Source organism: Diceros bicornis, chromosome 13 (assembly GCF_020826845.1).
Source record: "Diceros bicornis minor isolate mBicDic1 chromosome 13, mDicBic1.mat.cur, whole genome shotgun sequence".
NCBI lineage: Eukaryota > Metazoa > Chordata > Mammalia > Perissodactyla > Rhinocerotidae > Diceros > Diceros bicornis.
In genome coordinates this window covers 50,932,219-50,951,753 of record NC_080752.1, presented here as the reverse complement: position 1 = coordinate 50,951,753, position 19,535 = coordinate 50,932,219, and the positions used below count along the sequence as shown (strand labels likewise).

General features: G+C 53.6%; 1 protein-coding gene across 1 annotated transcript in view; it reads left to right on the top strand.

The window, feature by feature from the left end:
- GRIK3 (glutamate ionotropic receptor kainate type subunit 3) overlaps nucleotides 1-19,085 on the top strand; it is a 221,393-nt gene extending 202,308 nt beyond the window's left edge. The window contains exons 13-16 of the mRNA XM_058553711.1: nucleotides 1,368-1,585; nucleotides 11,028-11,250; nucleotides 11,741-11,991; nucleotides 14,858-19,085. Coding sequence (XP_058409694.1) covers nucleotides 1,368-1,585; nucleotides 11,028-11,250; nucleotides 11,741-11,991; nucleotides 14,858-15,052 — 887 coding nt within the window. The 3' untranslated portion in view covers nucleotides 15,053-19,085. The remainder of the gene's footprint in view (nucleotides 1-1,367; nucleotides 1,586-11,027; nucleotides 11,251-11,740; nucleotides 11,992-14,857) is intronic.
- Nucleotides 19,086-19,535: the final 450 nt, after the last annotated feature.

The window sequence follows — 19,535 nt, the reverse complement described above, 5'->3', positions numbered from 1 at the left end:
GATAATCTGCCACCACCTGAGTGATGTCCCAGCCATGACAGAGGCCAGGGGGGTGGTTTGGGTCTGGGGAGGGTCCAACAGAATCTGGCAGAGCTCACCAAGCAAACAACCAAATTAAGTCCTCCCTTTAGGCAGCAGCTCTAGCCTCTAGCTTGGAGGATTCTGGGGGAGGGTCAGGCAGGGAGGCTGGGGGAGGCTGGTTGGGAGGAGAAGCCAAGGAGCCTCGGTGGTCTCCAGCAGCCGGAAAGGGACAGGCAGCTTTTAAGGGAAGTGTCTCATTTTGTCTCTGCTATTAATGAGTGTCCTGAAGCCTCACCTTGCTTCTTTATCCATCATCTTTGTTCAGTGACAGTTGGGAAAGACCTGGAAGCCCCTCAGTGCAGTAATAGCTTCTCCTCTCCCACCTCCTGCTGCTATTCAAAGCACTGGCCCCTGATGTATTCCCTGCGAGGTTTTGATTAGAAGGGAGAAAAATAGTTATGTATTTGAAAAACTCTCCCTTGAGTGATTTCTTTGAGGAAAAAAAAATCATCCATATCAAAGAAGACACTTTTCAGATTGCAGGTCCAAATATTCTGGAAAGTTCAGGAGTCACTTGCTATTTAAATCTCTTGAAAGCCGCCTAGTTAATTACTTCAGTTAGGAGGTTTCATCTAAATTGTGCTCCCCACCCAAGGTCAGGGAGAAGAGTGATCTATTTCAGCAAAGAGCTTCAGAAAATGTTGATTTTTCTCCTCCTGCAAAGCACCGCATGGCAATCTTGTATTTGTATACCACTTGTATTTCCAACACAATTTCGCCTCAAATTATATCATTGCAGCATCACAGTATTTGTGTGAGGCTGAGACAGAGGAAGGACGAATCTGCATGCTTTGCAGAGTCCCAGAGAGGGCAGGTGTCTGGCACAAGATCACACAGAGAGTTAGGGGCTGGGTTCATTCAAGAACCCCGGGGTTCCGCCTCCCAGGTGTTTCGAACCTGGGACCACACAGGTGGTCCATGGATTGGCATCAGAGGGTCTGACGAGCCTGTGAAATGTTGTGCCTGTGTATGTTGTTCTAGAGCAGTGGTTCTTAAATTTTAGCCTGCATCAGGATCACCTGGAGGACTAATGAAACCCACGTTGCTGGCCCCACCCCCTGAAGTTACTGTCAGTAGGTCCTGGGATGGGGCCTGAGAATGTGCATTTCTAACAAGTTCCCAGGTGATGCTGATGCCACTGGTCCAGGGACTACACTTTGAGAACCCCTGGTCTAGGGAAAGGGTCTCCACCATTATTAGGTTGTCAGTGGAGTCCATGACCCAGAAGACCCAAGCAGCCCTGGTCTGAACATCATCAGGGACCACTGTCTCCTTCCTTCTCCCAGGGTCTGAACTGATGCCCAAAGCCCTGTCCACACGCATCATTGGTGGCATCTGGTGGTTCTTCACGCTCATCATCATCTCCTCCTACACGGCCAACCTGGCCGCCTTTCTGACCGTGGAGCGCATGGAATCGCCCATTGACTCTGCCGATGACCTGGCCAAGCAAACCAAAATCGAGTATGGGGCTGTCAAGGATGGGGCCACCATGACCTTCTTCAAGGTGAGACCCTCTCCCTCCCACTGCAGCTCCACGAGCTGACCCTCCTCCACCCTTCACTGTCCTTGCCTAACCACACAGAGCCCACGGGCCAGAAAACACCAGGGCTCAGCCGCTCCCTGTTGTGGACTGGTTGACTCTGGGAAGCTGTGGTGATGTGGCCATCTGGGTTGGTCCCAGCACAGATCTTAGAAGTTTCCATATCTGGGACAAGCAGTGTGAATGTGCTGTGTTTCCTTAAATCATCAGAGGAGGACAGGTGGAGAGATGAGGCTAGAGAAGGGGGCAGGAGAAGCAAGGCCGGAAGCACAAACATGCCTTTATTTGTTTATTAGTCAGTTGCCGTCAGTCAGTCTGAAAGCCTGGGGAAGTTCCCTTTCCTCGTTCCCCATCCCTTAGCCCTTGCCTCCTTGCAGGCTAAGCCTCTGAGTGGTGGATTTGAGTGAGGGGAGAAGAAAGAGGTTGGCTTGGGAAAGCCTTCAGCCTCCTGGGCCGCAGAGCCCCACAGCACTTACCCTAGGCTAGCCTCTCTGGCTCCCTCGCTGAGGGCAGAAGCAGCTGCTTAGGGAAGAGAAAGGAGAGGAAAAGGGCTCCCCTCCTGGGTGTTGCTGCTGCCACTGAGAAGCAGCAAACACAGCCTTCCTAAGAGGTCCATGTATTTAGGGTGAGGGGAAGAGAAAGCATTGTCATAGGCACGCTAGGAGCTCTCTCGGCATGTGTTCATGAGTGTGAGCAGTACGTGAGTATGTGCGTACGTGCACGTGCACATGTAGCAGTATATAATACCTATAAATGTGCATTCGTGTATGTGAACACGTGTGCCCATGCACAAGGGTCTCCCTGTGTGTCTTTGTGCTTGGACAGTGTCTGCATGTGTGTGTATGTGTACTGGCAAGCATTTGTGTGCATGCATCTCTGTGATCTGGGCATGTGGATAATGTGCCTGTGAGTGTATGCAAACGTGTGCCAGAGTGTCTACATGTACACGTGCGTGGAGAGTATATGCATGTCCTCCTGCTTAAGTGTCCCCATGGGTGTGCCTAGACTAGTGTGCGTGTGGGGGGATGGGCCTGTGTGTGTGTGATGGCCCCTGCACACATGTGTCTGCACGTGTGTGTAATAGCCCATGCATGTGTGTGCATGTGTGTACGCCTGCTCATGCCTATCCCCAGGCTGCGGCCCAGCCCTTTGAGTGTGCCGGAGCATCTCTCATGCATTACGCATGAGCCCGTCTCTAAGCAGGGCTCCCGATCAAAGGGAAGCGGCATAAATAAGCCTGGTGCAGGCTCATTGCCACTGATTGGATGCCCTTGCCTCCCTCCATGCTAAGATGCTCAGATTGGCTTCCAGGAGCCTGGTCCCAGCTCCCCATTGAGCTGCTGTCCTCAGCATCAAGCAGCACCTCCCGTGGCCTGCTCCACCCTTGCCCGCCTTCCCTGCAAATGGCGCAGTGAAGAGGGCAGGGGAGGGACACAGATGTTCCCACCCAGCTGGGATGCTGGGGCTCAAGGGCCCGTGCTCACAAGGGCCTTCAGCCAGAAGCAGCAGCTCCACGTCCCCCTGCAGAACCACTTTCTTGCTCTCCTGATCGCCAGTTAATTCCTCTTGATGCCTGGCCACACTGCGTCCTGCTTTAATTCAGGGAAGCTCTTCTTGCCCAGCTCCCTCTCACTGGCAGCAGCAGGGGGACTGTGATGTAGGCAGAGAGGAGCCTGAATGTGGATATATTAACCCCGCCTCAGTGATGAGCGAGAAGAACAACAACTCTCAAGAAGGTTCCCGGACAAACTTCCTTCCTCCCCCACCACCTCCCTTGCCCTCCATAGTCAAATCTCCCCCTGGGCAAGGCAGTAGTCTCCTTATTGCCACTTGCAAGAAAGCTGAGCTGGAAGGAAACCTGAGTTTAACCTGGAGAAAGAGAGGCTGCGTGATTTGCCCATGATCACACAGCAGATCAATGATGGAGCCCCGATGTTGGGTCAGATATTCTGTCTGCACACGCGGTGCCCTCTCCCATACCCCCTCTAGGGTCTTCTTCTGGAGGGGTGATTCTCTCCCCTGCCCGTGAGTGTATATGGCAAGGCTGGCACTAGGGCTGAACAGGAATCAGCTCCAGACGTAGCCATCCGATGTCTAGGAGACATTGGCAAAGTCAACGATCATAGTGACATTTGTTGAGCTCTTACTATGTGTGAGGCAACGTTCCAAGCGCTTTACCTGTATTGACTCATATCTTCCTCATAACAACCCTAGAAGGTAGAGACTATCATTATCATCTCTGTTTTACACATGACAAAGGTAGGGCTCGGGAAATAACCTGAGTTAATACTGCTGCCTAACGTCACACAGCTAGTGGAATGCAGAGCTGGGGTTGGAACCCAAGCAGTCTGGCTCTGGGGCCTGTGCTCTCTGTCACTGTGTCCATATGGCTTCTCTAAGGAGCAGCCACACTCCACGAGTCCGCTGAGGAAGAGTAAAGCCGCAGTCAATTGAGCATTATCCTCTATAACAGTCTTTGTCCATCATAGTTGCTCAAATAACTCACGTTGCATGGATGCCATTGTTGAATTGAGGGATGGAATTAAAAGATGGCAGGAGCCAAGTGGAACAAATGCAGGAGACCGTGTTGAGGACAGGAACTGAGCAGGTGGCCCCCCTGAATGTCCCGGGGTGCAGGGCAGATCAACTTTGTTTCTGTGGTTAGCGTGTGTTCCTGGTTAGGCTGCAAACCGTCTTAAAAAGCCCCCCTGGCTGAGAGTAGAACTCGAGGGAGAGAACCCATTCCTGTCCACAGAGGGCAGCAGGAAGCGGGACGCGGGGCTCTCGGGGGGGGGGGGGGGCTCCAGATCCCTCGCCCACACCCTGAGCCTGGGAGACGCGTGGCTAGAGGCAGTCCCATCGTTCCAAAGGAAATTTCATTTGAAGAGCGGTGGGGGAGCAGCAGACATCACAAACAGCGGCTCCTGTGTCGTCCTCCCTCCGTCTTGGAAGATAAAAATTAATTAGGAGATGAAAAAGGAGGGCTTTGGAAGCACTGTTTGGCTGTAAAAATATGCAGGCAAAATGTAAAGGAGAGCGTTGGGAAAGCGTGTTCTTTGCAGGGAGGACTAGGCAGCTTTGAAGGGAAAGGATGTGAGAAGACAGCTTCTCCAAGGATTTAGCCCTCTTTGGCGTTGCGGAGGGGGAGGCGCATCACGCGTGGGAGGGACTGTGTGAGGGACCCAGCTTAGGAAGGGGATGGGGGCTGGGAGCCAAGAATTCCAGGCCCCCCTGGGTCCCTGGCATGGCCCAGCCCTCGCCTTGCACAACCCTGCCCTGTCCTAGCAACTGAGCCTGAAACGTGCCTGGAAAGGCCATCCAGCCCACTCCCTGGCTTCCCGCTGCTCAGCAGACTCTTCCCTGAGCTGGAGGGCTCAGCAGGGCGCCTCCTGATCTCCGCTGCCAGTTTCTCCTGCTCTGTCTGCTGGCCTTTCTGATAGAGCCTTAGCCCTGCCTTCAAGCAGAAGCAGGGTGGGAGACGGAAATGCAGTGACCACACAGAATTCATGGTGGTGCAGCCTGGCACCGTCAAGTCACATCAGTCTTCAAGTCAGACAGACCAGGACTTGACTCTTGGGCGTTGTCTCTGCTGGGTGACCTTGGGCAAGTCACTTCACTTCTCTGAGCCTCAGTTTGCTCACCTGTATGACACCGGTGCTGATTCCCACCATGCAGCAATTAACAAGAGGATTCAATGAGCTGCGATCTGTACAGTGGTTAACCCAGTGCCGGGCATATAGAAGAAGCACTTAAGTCAAAGGCTTTCTCCCCTGGATGCCCTCCAGTTGGCTGACAGAAGACGGGGAAGCAGGCTGGATCTTTTTCTCCTTTTGCCCTGTAGTCCCCTCCTGAGGCAAAGGACTTAACCAGAGCACGTTGGAAAGGGACCAGCCAGTGGGCACCTGGAGAACTCCCTTCCTTCCAGGTCCCTGCAGATTGAGCCTGTGGGCTTTGTGGAGGACATTGGTGATTCCATCACAGGATGGCTGTCTGCCTCTGCACAGAGCTAGCATTTCAGGAGGAGCCCAGAGGGCCTCACAATAGAGGAGACTCCGAGCGGGCAGGCAGAGGAGCAGCAGTAGGTGCAGGAGTGAGCCAGTGATGATGGGAAGTCACTGAAAACTACTCAGTTACTGAAGACCTCTCTGTGCCTCAGTTTTCTTATCCATGAAATGGGTATGATAATAGTACCCACCTCCTAGAGTTATTGAGATGATTAAATGGGGTAATTTATGTAGACAGCTTAGAACCAAACCTGACACAGAGGAGACATACAAGAAATGTTAACTATCTTTATTGTTTATTATTGAAACCAATGATACACAGGCCTGTTCAGCCCACAGATACGATTTGGGGGACCACACATTGCCTTTATATGTTTTTAATTCATTGCCAGCATTTTAAAATTGGGAGATTTTTGCATTTAAAAAAATTCACATTCCCAGCTTCTTAAAAATGTGAAAGATCGAGCATCACGGAGCCAGCTCGCACGCAGAGCAGCGATTGTCAGGAACCAAGAGGTGACCGCCCTCTCCAGTTTATCAGAATTCCACTCAGCATTCTTATTTAATGACAATACCTTGCCTGGCCCCTGTCAGCAATGGAGTTTTCTACTGCTGAGTATTATGTCATCTAATTTCTATAGAAACTCTGCACTCTAGAAATTATTATCCCCAATTTCTAGATGAGAAAACTGAGTCTTAAAGAGAATTAAGGAGGCCTAAAGAGAAATAATGATGCCACCCACTTGTTGAGTGCTTCCTAGGAACCAGGCTCTGTGCTAAGCTAACCCCCATTTTTACAGAGTGGAAAGTGAGGCTCAGAGATGTGACATCACTTGCCTGTGGTCACAAAAGGAGCTGGCATTTGAACCCCCGTGGTGAGACACCGGAGTCCATGCAGTGGGCTGACCCCTCCTGCCACCTCCACCCTCCAGCCTGCAGCCCTCACCTCCCGACTGCCCCCTGCAGGGCCAGCCTGCAGGCCTGCACAGACAGACAAGCCTCAGGGGCACGCACACACAAGCCTCAGGGGCACACGCAGACAGCAGGGGCTGCTGCTGGCGAGGCGGTCAGCGAGTCTGTCCTGGCCAGGTGCACTATAACGGCAGGCAGGCAGAGGCAAGGGACTCAGGGAGGCTCCTGGTCCCATGGAAATAACCCAAGAGACATGATTAACTACTCAAGTACATGGATCCGATAAGGCCAAAGACTCCACACCCAGGGATAAGAAAGCCAATTAATTTGGGAAAAGGTCTCCTTTCCATTGTGGAAAATACCCACAGTCTCGCATGGAATCACATCGCCGCTGCCTCCCCACACATGTTCCCTGGGATTCATCTCCCTTTGGAATTGATATACCTTTATATATATACCTATATACATTTTCTTGTACAGAAATGTTAAATTCTCAAGATTAAGTATCTTCAGCTGGGGAAAATCAATTTACTTCTTTGAGGAGGCTGGAATTGAAGCCGTGAGCCTGAAACTTACTTTCTTGCCAATTTTACTGATAAAAAAAGCCTCTCCATCCTGGCATGTCGCCCTGTATTGGCTGCTCCAAATGATTCCATTAATTGATTTGGGTGACTGGCCCTGAAGCAATGCTTGTTAAGGTTCCCACTGGAGCTGGGTCAGGAGGATGACGTTGGAGCCGCAGGTACGTGGGACTCCAGTCCCTGGGGTGGTGACTCTAGCTCAGGCCAGGGACAGGAACCACAGGCCTCTGGTGACCAGGCCCAGGGAGATAGGAGAGGGGCTTGAGATTCCAGGAGGAGCCCTGGCTGTATCCCTCCCTTCCTCAGATGTGCCAGAGGGAAGCTTTGCAGGGATGTGCCCAGAACCACAGAATCATTTAAGAACAGAAGGACAGAACCAAAGGGAAACCAGAAACCATAAGTGGATGTGGTTGAGAATGGGGATCCTAAGATACAGGACAAACACAGTGGGTGGCCTTTCTAGGAAAGCAGTTCTCAGACCCATCTGCCTAAAGGTGATGGAGGTAGTGAATTTGTTGACCCTGGAGCTGGGAGAGCAGCACCTCTTGAAATCAATGTCACAGCCAGCTTCACGCCTTATTGTCACCTCTCATCTTAACTGGCCCAAGCTCTCTGATGTCGTTTCCCACCTTCCCCATTCTGTTCCTTTACTGGCTGCAGGCTTTCATGTGTCTTTCCTCAAAGCCCGTCAGCCTCAACACCACCCCCCCAGCCCCCAGTGGAGATTTCCTTCTCCATTTGTGGTGGAGTGTTACTGGAAAGAGCATATGTTTTGATGTCAGGCAGGCCTATGTATAGAAGGAAGGGTACTGGGGCGAGGATACAGGAAGGAGTTTGCAGAAAAAGAAGTTCTCGCCCCATTCTAAGACAGAAGGAGCGGGGTAGGGTTCCACTGGTGGTTCACTGTCAACTTACTGATGGCTGACTGGCTGTGTGGGAGAGTGAGTGGGTAAGATGGGTGAAGGGGAGAGGTGGGTGGATGATTGGGTGATGGACAGACGGGTAAGAGGATGGGTGGGATGGTGGTATGGACGGATGGATGGATGGATGGATGGATGGATGGATGGATAAATAGGTAAATGACTTAGTGGACAGTTGGATAGTTAGTTGAATGAATTAGTGTATAGATAGTGTGGGGTGAGTGGGTGAGAACATGAACACGATGGATGCTTGCATGCATTAGGAGATGGAAGGGGACCCCTGATTGCCTCATCAACCCCTGGTTCCTGCCTCTGGCAGAAGAAGGAGAATGTGGAAGGCAGGAGAGACTGGGATGGAAAAGGAGCTCAGGTGCTGGAGCCACTGACGGGAGAATGGTATTTAGTTACGGTACCCAGGAGGGCGGAGCATCTAGGAGCATGTGCACAGAAGCAGGGTGATTGGACTTGGGTAATCTGATTAGAAGAATAGTTGGAATTGATTATCTGAAAAAACAACTCTATTGGAAACAGAAGTAGCTTGTACGAGTGTGCGTGTAAGAGAGCGTAAGAGTTATCTATTGCTGCAGAACGCATCACCCAAAACAGTGTCCTAAAGCCACAAGGTTCCGGTCTCACAGGCTGTGGGGCAGGAAGCCGCGCAGCTCAGCTGGTCCTGAGCGCAAGGTCTCAGGCTGCAGTCACCCCAAGGACCCGCTCACGTGGCTGTTGGCAGCATTCGGTTCTGGGTCCTGGGGCCGAGGGCTTCAGTTCTCTGCTCACTGCTGGCTGGAGGCTGTCCTCTGCTCCAAGCCTTGTGGGCCTCTCCAGGGAGTGACTGACAGCATGGCAGCCGGCTTCCATCAGAGCGGCAAGCAGAGCCAGAGAGAGGGCAAGCAGGACGGAAGTCAGCCTCTTGTGACCTGATCTCAGGAGTGACACCCCATCACTGAGGGGAGGAGCTAAAAGCAAGTCACCAGGTCCAGCCCATACTCAAGGGGAGGGGATTACACAGGGGCATGAATCAGGGAATAAGGATCATTGGAGCCAGCTAGAAGCTTCCTACCACAGAGAATCTGGACAGGAAATGTAGCAGAGTGAGAATGGACCCAAGAGATAAAAGAAGCTGGAGAGGGGAGAGTCTGGAGATCTGAAATTAAGAAACGTCTGGGGAGTCAGATGAGCTGGAAATCAGCAGTGTTTTTAAGGGCAAGAGTAGCTAGTGGGAGAGGGCATCTGGGGCCTCAGGAGGAGCTGAGCTAGAGGAACAGCTGGGAGCACGGACTAGCGGGAGAGCACAGAAGGTCTGGAGGCAAGAGTTGCAGAGGTGAGGGAGTAACTGTGGATGTGGAGCAGCTGGAGAGCGGGAATAGCCGAGAGCAGGACAAGCTGAGGACCAGCGGGAGCTGGGAGCAGCCAGCTTGCTGCTCTCACGGAACCCAATGAGGCTCCAGGCATCTGAGCCCTTCCAGGCCTCCCGCTTTGGGGCAGATAAATATGCAGGGCAGGGAATGGGTGCTTGTCTGTGAAGGTGCCCCCAGGTCCTGTGCCCACAGGAGGCATCTGGCACTCCATGGACTCTGGGCTCAGATGGAATTCCAAGTGGGGTCCTGCCGGCTGCTTTGGGGCTCCCTCTCCCCCAGACATGCTTGGGCCTCCAGGAGCCAGTTTTGGAGGGGACAGCCCTTACCAGAGCTGGGAAGCACATGGAGAGAGCAGTAGGTACACTTTCATTCCAGCCCCCCCACCCCACCCCGCTGCTGGCAGGCCACAGCTTCTTCCCCATCCCCTACCTATCCCCCGGCCCTGCACCAGCCTGTTCCAGCACACCCATGCCATCACGCACACCGGAGCTGGGCCGGGTGCCAGTCAGACAGGCTGACATCACAGACAGGCACAGCTAGACTTGGAAACAGCCGGGTACCATGGGGCCTGCAGAGCCACCTGCTCCCCTGGGGTCAGCGGGGGCAGGGCCGATCCCTGCTGGGAGCCAGCAGCTGGCAGGCACTAAGTTCCCAAGAAATCTCATGAATGCCATGCACCCTGGACTGCCCAGGCTCCTCAGGCAGCAGGGGGCATTCAGCCTCAGCCCCCTTTCCTGGCCCCAGGGCCTTCTCTGAGCCTCCCCAGCCAGGCGGGCAAACACAGCAGCCCACCCACCAGGCCCGATCTTAGCGATGCTGGTTCTGCTCATGGTAAGGAGACAAAGGGCCTGCAGATCACCGGCTCTGACCGCCCCCACTCCCCTCCCCGCTCCGCAGTTCTCACTCTGCTTCTCTCTCACTGTAAGGAAGCAGAACAGACAGAAGCCCTTGCCTCAGACAAAATCTTCCCCTGGAACACAGTACATAAGAGGGGCTGCTTTGGTCGAAGTGGGCGTGGGGGGACAAGAACCCACCAAGCTTTGCCCTCCTTAGCGTCTACCTCTCCTTCTCTACTCTCACAGTGGTTTCTGGGAGGCAGTGCAGCCAAGTGGTTAGGAGCATGGACTGTGGAACTAGATGGCCTGGGGTTTGAAGCCTGACTCTGCCACTTAGTATCTGAGTGACCTTAAGCATGTTACTTAGCTGTGCCTCAGTTTCCCCATCTGTAAAATTGGGCTACCATTCCTGCCTCCTATGACTGCTGTGAAGAATCAATGAGTGAATGCAGGTAAAGCACTTAGAACAGGGCCTGCTCGTGTAGTTGTTTAATAACTGTTAGAGAAAGAAAATTAATTTTTAAAAATTCAATCTGAAAACCATTTGTGCCGAGGCAAAGAGCCCAGGGTTCCCAGGTAGGTGGGCCTGAGTCTGAATCTCAGCTTTACCCCTCACCAACTGTGTACTTTGGGAACTACCCTCCCAGGGCCTCAGTGTCCACATCTGAGCAATGGGCGGTGCTCCCTCACTCTGAGGACTGTAGGCGGAGATCCCTGTAGAGCGGGGTGGGCAGTGCTTGGCCCCTGCCGTGCTCAGTAACAGTGTGTGTCACCCCTCCCCTCGGGGCCCAGAAATCCAAGATCTCCACCTTCGAGAAGATGTGGGCCTTCATGAGCAGCAAGCCCTCGGCGCTGGTGAAGAACAACGAGGAAGGCATCCAGCGGACGCTGACGGCCGACTACGCGCTGCTCATGGAGTCCACCACCATCGAGTATGTCACCCAGAGGAACTGCAACCTCACCCAGATCGGGGGCCTCATCGACTCGAAGGGCTACGGCATCGGCACGCCCATGGGTGAGCGAGGGGCTGCGGCGGGAGGGCGGCGGGGGCGGGGCCCCACACCCACTCATGCGCACTGTCTCCTGCTCCCTCTCCCAGCTCACCCCGCTGAGCCTAGAAAGGTGGCGTTTCCCCAGCCGGGATGCGGAGGGGTGGAGCCACGTACCCTGCGAGGTCAGCTCTCCCTAAGCAGAGAACTAGAGCAAACGCAGAGGTGGGGTCAGTTCAGAGGTCATGCTTCCTCTCCCTGATCTCCCCGCTGTTGATGCAGCCCCGATACACTGGGCAGCCTGTAGAGACAGGGATACATAGGCGAGACTCCGCACCCCAAATCAGGACCCTTCCTCCCACCCAGATACCACATATAGATTTAAAGAGGGGCCTTTTCATGAGCTTCCTGCGAGGGCTAGTGATGGTGGCTGGCACCGACCGACCTGGGCGTTGGCAGGGGCGCACAGGACGGACTGAATGCCCCTGACGGCCAGGGCGCCCTCTCCCTTCTCAGGCTCCCCCTACCGCGACAAGATCACCATCGCCATCCTGCAGCTGCAGGAGGAGGACAAGCTGCACATCCTGAAGGAGAAGTGGTGGCGGGGCAGCGGCTGTCCCGAGGAGGAGAACAAGGAGGCCAGCGCCCTGGGGGTCCAGAAGATCGGGGGCATCTTCATCGTCCTGGCTGCCGGGCTGGTCCTGTCTGTGCTGGTGGCCGTGGGCGAGTTTGTGTACAAGCTGCGAAAAACAGCAGAGCGGGAGCAGGTGAGCCCCGAGAGCGGGGCCGGGCGGGAAAGGGAAGGAGAGGGAGGAGTGGGGTTTGCGCTGGTTTTGCACCTCCTACGTGCCAGGCACAGGGTGGTGGCTGATCCCACCCTCACCATAGCCCACCCTGCAGCCCATCCAGCAGGAAGCCCTGCCAGCCCCACCTCCGCCCTGGCTCTGAGCACTCTCCCATCACGTCGCTCTACCCCCGGCCAAGCCCCCGTCATGCCAGCTGGAGCACGTGACAGCCTCCAGTCTGGCCTTCCTGCCTCCACCCTCTCACTACCACCCGCTCTCCATATGCAGTCAGTGCCCTGTTTAAAACTTAATTCAAACTATGTCACTCCCCTGCATAAAACCCTCCAGGGTAATTGTTGAAGCTGGGTGATGGTTACATAGGGGTTCATTATACACTTCTCTCTACTGCATATATTTAGAAATTTCCATAATCAAAAGTTTTAAAAAGAAAACATTAAGAGGTCGGGCCCTAGTGTGCAGACAGTAGAACTAGGCTCAACCTGTCTGATTAATTCAGGTGTGGTCAGGCAGTGGTTCTGGGTACCAGTAGCAAATTAGAATCACAGGGAAAGAGTTTTTTAAGTGCTAATGCCCTGGCCTCACTCCCAGAAACTCTGTTTTAATTGGTCTGTGGTGGAGCCTTGCACTGGCATCTTAAGACAGTGTGCGGGGTGATTTAAATGTGCACCTGAGTGAGGGCTGCTGGGCTGGGGGGGGAAGTGCTTCTCACAGAGAAGTTCGAAGGGATACAGGGCCAGTGTGGAAGGAGATTGCAGTTAACTCGGATGTAGAGGGGACCATTAAAAACAGGCGACTTTTACATCCATCAAAAATGGAATGGAGTCCTTTATAACCAGTAAACCTGAGTCAGCAAAGAGGAGGGAGAAAGATAATTCTTAGGTGTTTGAGTTCGCTTGAGTGTGAGGAAAGGGACACGTTCCAATATTGCTGGGGGGTCCAAATGGGGATGTTTCTGGAAGGCAACTTTGCAGTATGATCAGTCTTTTTTTTTGTTTTTGTTTTCTATATTTTAGTTCATTCATTCATTCATTCATTTATTGGTGAGGAAGATTAGCCCTGAGCTAACATCTGTTGCCAATCCTCCTCTTTTTGCTGAGGAAGATTGGCCCTGGGCTCACATCCATCCCCATCTTCCTCTACAGTATATGGGACGCAGCCACAGCATGGCTCGATAAGCCGTGTGTTGGTGCGCACCCGGGATCCGAACCTGCAAACCCCGGGCCACCAAAGCAGAGCACACAAACTTAACCGCTATGCCACCGGGCTGGCCCCTGATCAGTCTTTAAAAGTGACCACACGTTTTAATCAGTCAATTTCTACTTTTAGAAATGCACCCAATGGAAGTGGCCAAGGATATGTGCAATTTTCTTTACAAGGATATTCCTTGAAGTGTTATCACATAAAAAAGTGGGAAAAAATCTAAATATCCAATAATAAGGAATGGCTAAAAAATTATGATATATTAAAAGAGAACAACCAAATTCTTTAGGAATTCCCATTACAATTGGAATGAGCTCCAAATTCCACCAAAAAGCCTACAGGGTCTGGTCCTTGCCCACCTCTCTGACCTCCTCCCCTCCCTTACTCTGCTCCACACACACTGGCTGCCTTTTTAGTCCTTAACACACCAAGCACATTTCAGCCCCAGGGCCTTTGCACATGCTGTTCTATCTACCTGCAATGCTCTTCCCCCAGTGTGCCATATTTTTGGCACCTTCTGATCATTCAGGTTTCAGCTCAAATATCACTTCTCAAGTAGCCTTCCCCACCTGTCCCCACTCCCAACCCCTGTCTGTCCTATTTCACTGCTTTATTCTCTTAATAATAGTTTTCACTCTCTGAAATTATTTATTCGCTCATGTGTTTGTTATCTGTTTCTATCCCATCATTAGACCATGAGCCTCCTGAGGGCTGGGACCTCGTCTGTCTTTTTCAGTGCTGTCCCCACACCTAGAACGGTGCCTGGCACATAGGAGGGTCTCAGTAAATATTTTCAGGATGAAGGAAGGGAGATGAGGAGGGATGATATTCTCGTTTACTGGGTGAGCAAGGGGAAGCTTGGAGAGGTCACACAGCTGGTAAGAGGCAGAGCCAGAACTCAAAACCAGGTCCCTGTCCCCCTGCGCCACACAGCCTGCATCTAGTGTGTCTGGTGCTAATGCCCTGGCCTTCCTGGGCAAGCTGGGGCGTTGACGGCCCCACTGCCTTGCACACAAGCCGCAGGACAGCCTTGGGCAGTTGGTCTCATATCTGAGCCATCAGAGACCTATGGTCAGTGCTGTACTATTGCTGTGCCTCTTGGACACCCACAGGGACCCAGGCCAGAGGAGGCCACTGCCCCCCATCAGGCTTACCGGGACCTGCCTCCCAGCTGCCCGTCTTGAAACACACATGCTGGCCTTTCCTGGTGGGAGCATGGGATTCTCCCCTATTGACATCCCTCCCAGGAGAAGGGCTGTCCATACATTCATCTCAGCCTGACTCTGAGCCAGGCCTGGTGCGGGGGGCTGGGCTCACGGGGATGAAGCTGCCTGGTTCCTGCCCTCGGAATCTAGTGGAGAACAATCAGGTAAACTCCTCAGACTTTAATGGACATGCCATCAGAGCCTCAGTTTGCTCATCTGTAAAATGGAGATAAGAGGATACCACTTCCCTGCCTGCCTGAGTCTGCAAACAAGAATGTGAGGCTTTGTGGGCTGCTACACAAACTGGTCACCTTACAGGGGGCAGAGGGGTGGAGGTGAGAGAGAGACCGGAGGGGGAGGAGTCGGCCGCAGTTGCAGGGCCAGGCCTCACCCGTGTGCCTTTCCCTCCTGCCCCACCCCAGCGTTCCTTCTGCAGCACCGTGGCCAACGAGATCCGTTTCTCCCTCACCTGCCAGCGCCGAGTCAAGCACAAGCCACAGCCTCCCATGATGGTCAAGACGGACGCCGTCATCAACATGCACACATTCAATGACCGCCGGCTTCCGGGCAAGGACAGCATGACCTGCAGCACATCGCTGGCCCCCGTCTTCCCCTAGGCACGGGGGCTGGGGACCGCAGGCCTGAGGCCAGGGTGGAGGAAAGCGAAGGAGACTGGAGGGAATGTCCCCTGTTCCCACGCTGGGCTTGGGGCCCAGAGCTGCTGCCTGCCTATTGGGTCAGGGACCCTCTGCCCTTACCTACCAGGAAACCAGCAGGCCCCCAGGCCAGCCACTTGGGCTTCACTCTTCTCTTGTTTCTTCTATGGGTTTCTAAAGCTGCCAGCCGAGACAGCCAAGGCCAAAGGAAGCACACGCCTCTCTCAGGCCAACCTCATCTGCCCCTCATCTCTCCTCTACAGTCAGAAGTTTCTACCATGGCCCTGCAGAGGCCAAAGAAAGTGAGAAACAGCTCTTATATTGCCACTCCCTCCCCATGGGCCCAGGCCTCCTGGGGCTTGACTGTGAGATCAGAGACACAAACCTGGGGCACCATAAGGATGTTATAGTTTGGCTGCCAATGGCAGCTGAATATGGGGACTGGGCCACCCTACATGCCCAGACAGAAGGAAAACTTCATCCCCTAGGGGCTGCCCACCTGGTCCTGGTCTCCTGGACTTGGCACCACCCATGGCAGCCCCTATTTGGCAAAGTTGAAGGCAGAGACGCCCACAGGGGAAAAGAAGAGTTTGGGGTCTGGGAGAGAGGAGAATGCACAGAGACCACCATTTTTAATTCTTATGGACAGTGTCCCAATGGCTCCCACTCCTCGGGAGGTCTCTAGGAGTATAAGTGGGGGAGTAGTCAGAGCAAATACTTTTCCACTTTCTGGCCAGAGGAGAGAGGACGCCCTGAATCTCTCACAAAGGATGCCCAGAGACTCAGCCAATACGTGAAGCCCAGAGGAGCAGTGGATTCCATGGAAATCCGGCAGGCCGTTGAGCCATTGGATCTTACTTTGCTGGTTACCAAGCCATTTTCTAAATCCTAGTGGCATTAGGGAGCTTGGACTCTTTGCCATCTACTCATCAGCAGCTCCCCATTCTTGGCCAGTTGACCTTGACCTCCTTCTGTCATCTTGGACTGAGAAGAGTAGCCTAGATGGAAATGAAAGTCATCACCCCTCCTCCAAAGAGGAGTTGTGTCCCACTGCACAGGCTAACCTTGGGGCAGACGGGGAAAGCCAGAGGGGCCCTGAGGAACTCCTAGCCTCCTGGACTGGCCACACCTAAAGACGTTCCCCAGAAAAAGAGAGTTTTCAGGAGTAGGATATCCTAGCTGGTAGAGGCCCCAAGGGTGGGGAGGGAGAAGCTGCCTCCTGGAGAATTAACCAAAGACCCCACATAGAGACATAGGGCCATTATGGCCCCTGGTCTCTTGTCCAGAGCAGCTGGGACCTTGTGGGGGGTGGGGGTACAGCAGAGAAGCAGTAGCAGATGAGGTACCAGGGAAGGGTGGACCAGATGATCTGTGGGTTCCAGCTAGCTGTGGTGGATGCTCTAGAGGTCTGTGACTTTTAAGATTCTGGGAAAAAATGAGACATGGAAAGGATAGGAACAAAGTGTCCTTAAAGAGAACGCAATGTGACCAGCAGGGCTTTCCATGGCCGAGGGCAGAGGGCAGTCTTTGAGCAGGGGAGAGGGGCTGGAGATTCTGGACAGGGACCCAGGAGACATCAGCCACCCCCCTCCACCTCTCTCCTGTTTCTGCTTGGGGAGCCTGGGTAGGGAAGAGCTGCATTTAGATCTCATGGACTTTCTCCACTAGGGTGAAAGGTAACTTCTAGCTCCCCCAGGGACTTCCCAAGCAGGAGAGCACAGTGGGCTTATGTGAGACATACTGTTCCTCCTCCAGACTGTGAGCTGCAGGACCAAACCAGCTGGTTCCCGGAATCACAGCAGCTCTGACAGGCTGTGTGTGCTGGCGTTGTGAGAAGAGGGCTGGGCGTACAGCAGAGCCAACGCGTGTCATGATAGGAGAAGCCATGCTGTCGTGAGCCTCTGGGTGTAGGTGTGTGTGTGTGTATGTGTGCACACGTATATGTGTATCTTTGTATGTGTGAGCTTTGGGGGCGGGGGTGAAGGACAAATTAGGACGTGTAACAGAGTCCAGGGCACGCAATAATTGGAGAATCCTTTGGGTTCTGGTGTGTGTGTGTGTGTGTGTGCACGCATGTGCGTGAACTGGGGATGTGTGAGGGAGGCAAATCTGGAAAGCAGCAGGGCCCCATCCATGTAAAAACAGGAGAAGCCATGTCATGATGGGGTTCTGGTGAGTATGTATATGTATACACACGTGCATGAGTGTGTATGCTTGTGTGCGTGTGCATTTGTGCGCTGAATGGCAGAGGGTGGAGGACAGGATAAAATCTGCAGCGTTGCCAAATATGTGTAAAAGGAGAAGCCATGTCATCAAGGGGTCCACGTGTGAGCACATGTGCACGTGTGTGTGGGCTTGTGTGTGCAGCAGAGAGCAGGAGGGAGGACAGAACCAGACAGACGTGCAGCACAGGTCAATGCGTGTTGTATGTGAGAAGCCACGTGGAGCTGGCGTGTGTGAGTATGTGTGTGAGTATGCTCATGTATGTGTGTTCAGACGTACACATACGTCCCAGCTCACAGCAGGAGCGGAGAGGGACAATCAGGAAGGCGGGGAACCGGGGTTTGTTCGCACTTTCATCGTGGGGAGAGATCATTTGTCACAAAGCTTTGCCGAGATTGTATAGGCACAGGCACGGGGAGACTGGCCAGTTGGGGGCGAAACACTTCAGGGACTCGTGGCTGGTGAGTGTGCTCTAGCCAGAGTGTCCTATTTGAAGAGAAAATGACATTTTTTTTGCAATTCCCAGAGAACCGGATTCCAGTGAAGGTATTTGCCAATTTGCTCTCACCACTGTCTTTCTTTAGCCAATATGATTTCATAGCACACGCCTACATCCATGCTCAGATCACACACACGTGTGTGTGCTTTTGTGTATGACGCTCTACGAATGTGTCGTGTTCTTCTGAGGCTATGCCCATCTATAGACTGAGATGGGAGGAAGCAAAGGAAGCAACATGTGTAGGAAAGTTTTTCATCAAAGGAGTGAAGAATGGTGGGTATCAGAGGCACAATTCAATGAGGAAAATACCCCCAAAAGGTACTGAAATAATTTCTAGACTCCTACACAGAGGTGGGGTGACACGCTGCTGATCTCCCCTCCTGTTCAAGCCTTATGGCCATATGTGTGGCTAATGTTCGCCCTCGGGCTGATGTCCTGCGTTTGTCTTCGAGACCAGCCTAGTGTTCCAAGTGCAGTGGAGACCACTTCTGCCCGAGTGTGAGCTGTGTCTCCCCCAGGGTACTGCAGGTGCCACTACATCTTGGGGGCCGGGGTTCCCAGCCAGGCGGATCCTGTGGAATTAGCTGCAGCAGGTGCCCGTGGGTGTGGATGCCCACACACGCGGAGGCGCTGAGGTTGGTGGCTGGGAGTGATGGGCGCGTAAAGCTGGTTTGGGTGGAGAAGAGGATGGGACTTGCCCCAGCACGTGCTGGACTGGCCCTGCCTGGCTCCACATACCGGCCCTGAACAGAAGAGAGCCCCCACCTTCTACCCCTGTCTCCCACCCCAAAATGCCAGTGCTGCTGCTCGACCCCCTCAAACTAGCCAAATTGAGGGGCGGCAGTGAGGACACATGCATGCACACCCCGCCAAGGCCCTGGGGCTTTTGGACAATGAGCCCTCCTTATCTCTCTCCCCGTGACCTGTTACTGGTCTCTCTGCTGTGGACAGATAAGAAAACCCCGTGAGCTTTGTCACCATTCAGGTGGCCCCACTCTGCGAGTGGCTCTCAAGAGGGGCAATGCCCCTGTGGCCGATGAGCTGACTCTGAATCTCTGAAGGAGGGGAGTCAAGACTCTGCCTAAACTAGTAAAGCAGACTGGCTCCCACCCCGATGCCCCCGGGCCCTGGCAGATGGAAATTCTGGCCCAGGATCAGGAGGGCTCTGGCAGTGTTGGGTGAAGGCTCCAAATGGTTGGAAGCCACACCCCTTCCTTAAACTCCAGGAGAGCAGAGGTCAGACCCAGGCACAGGCTCACGGAAATAGTCAGAAGCTCCCTCCCTGCCTTCTTTTCCAGGGGGTGCTGGAGGGGTGGGTGGTGGTGGTTTGCAGCCGCTGCTTCATCACTCAGCATGAAGCTGATCCCTCCCGGAGCCATTCCCAGCTACGTGCACAAAGTTGTGGAAATAGGCCCAGCTCTGGCCCATGTCTGGCATGGTCCTGTGTGGGTAGTCATCTGGGAAGGGCCTAGCAATCTGGACAAAGAGCTGCATGGACTTAACATCTGGGATGGGCCCAACGCCATGGACAGATGCAAGAAACGAGACCAACTCTGTAGACAGGTCTCTGGAATAGACACATCTGGAACAGTCTCCCAGCTGGTGGACACATCTGGAATGGCCCAGCTGCCTGCCGCAGCAGGAGGGCCTGCCCTCTGTCCCCATGCCAGTTGGAATCAAGCCCTCATTTCAGGCCTGGATTGGCCCTGGAGTTAGAATTTC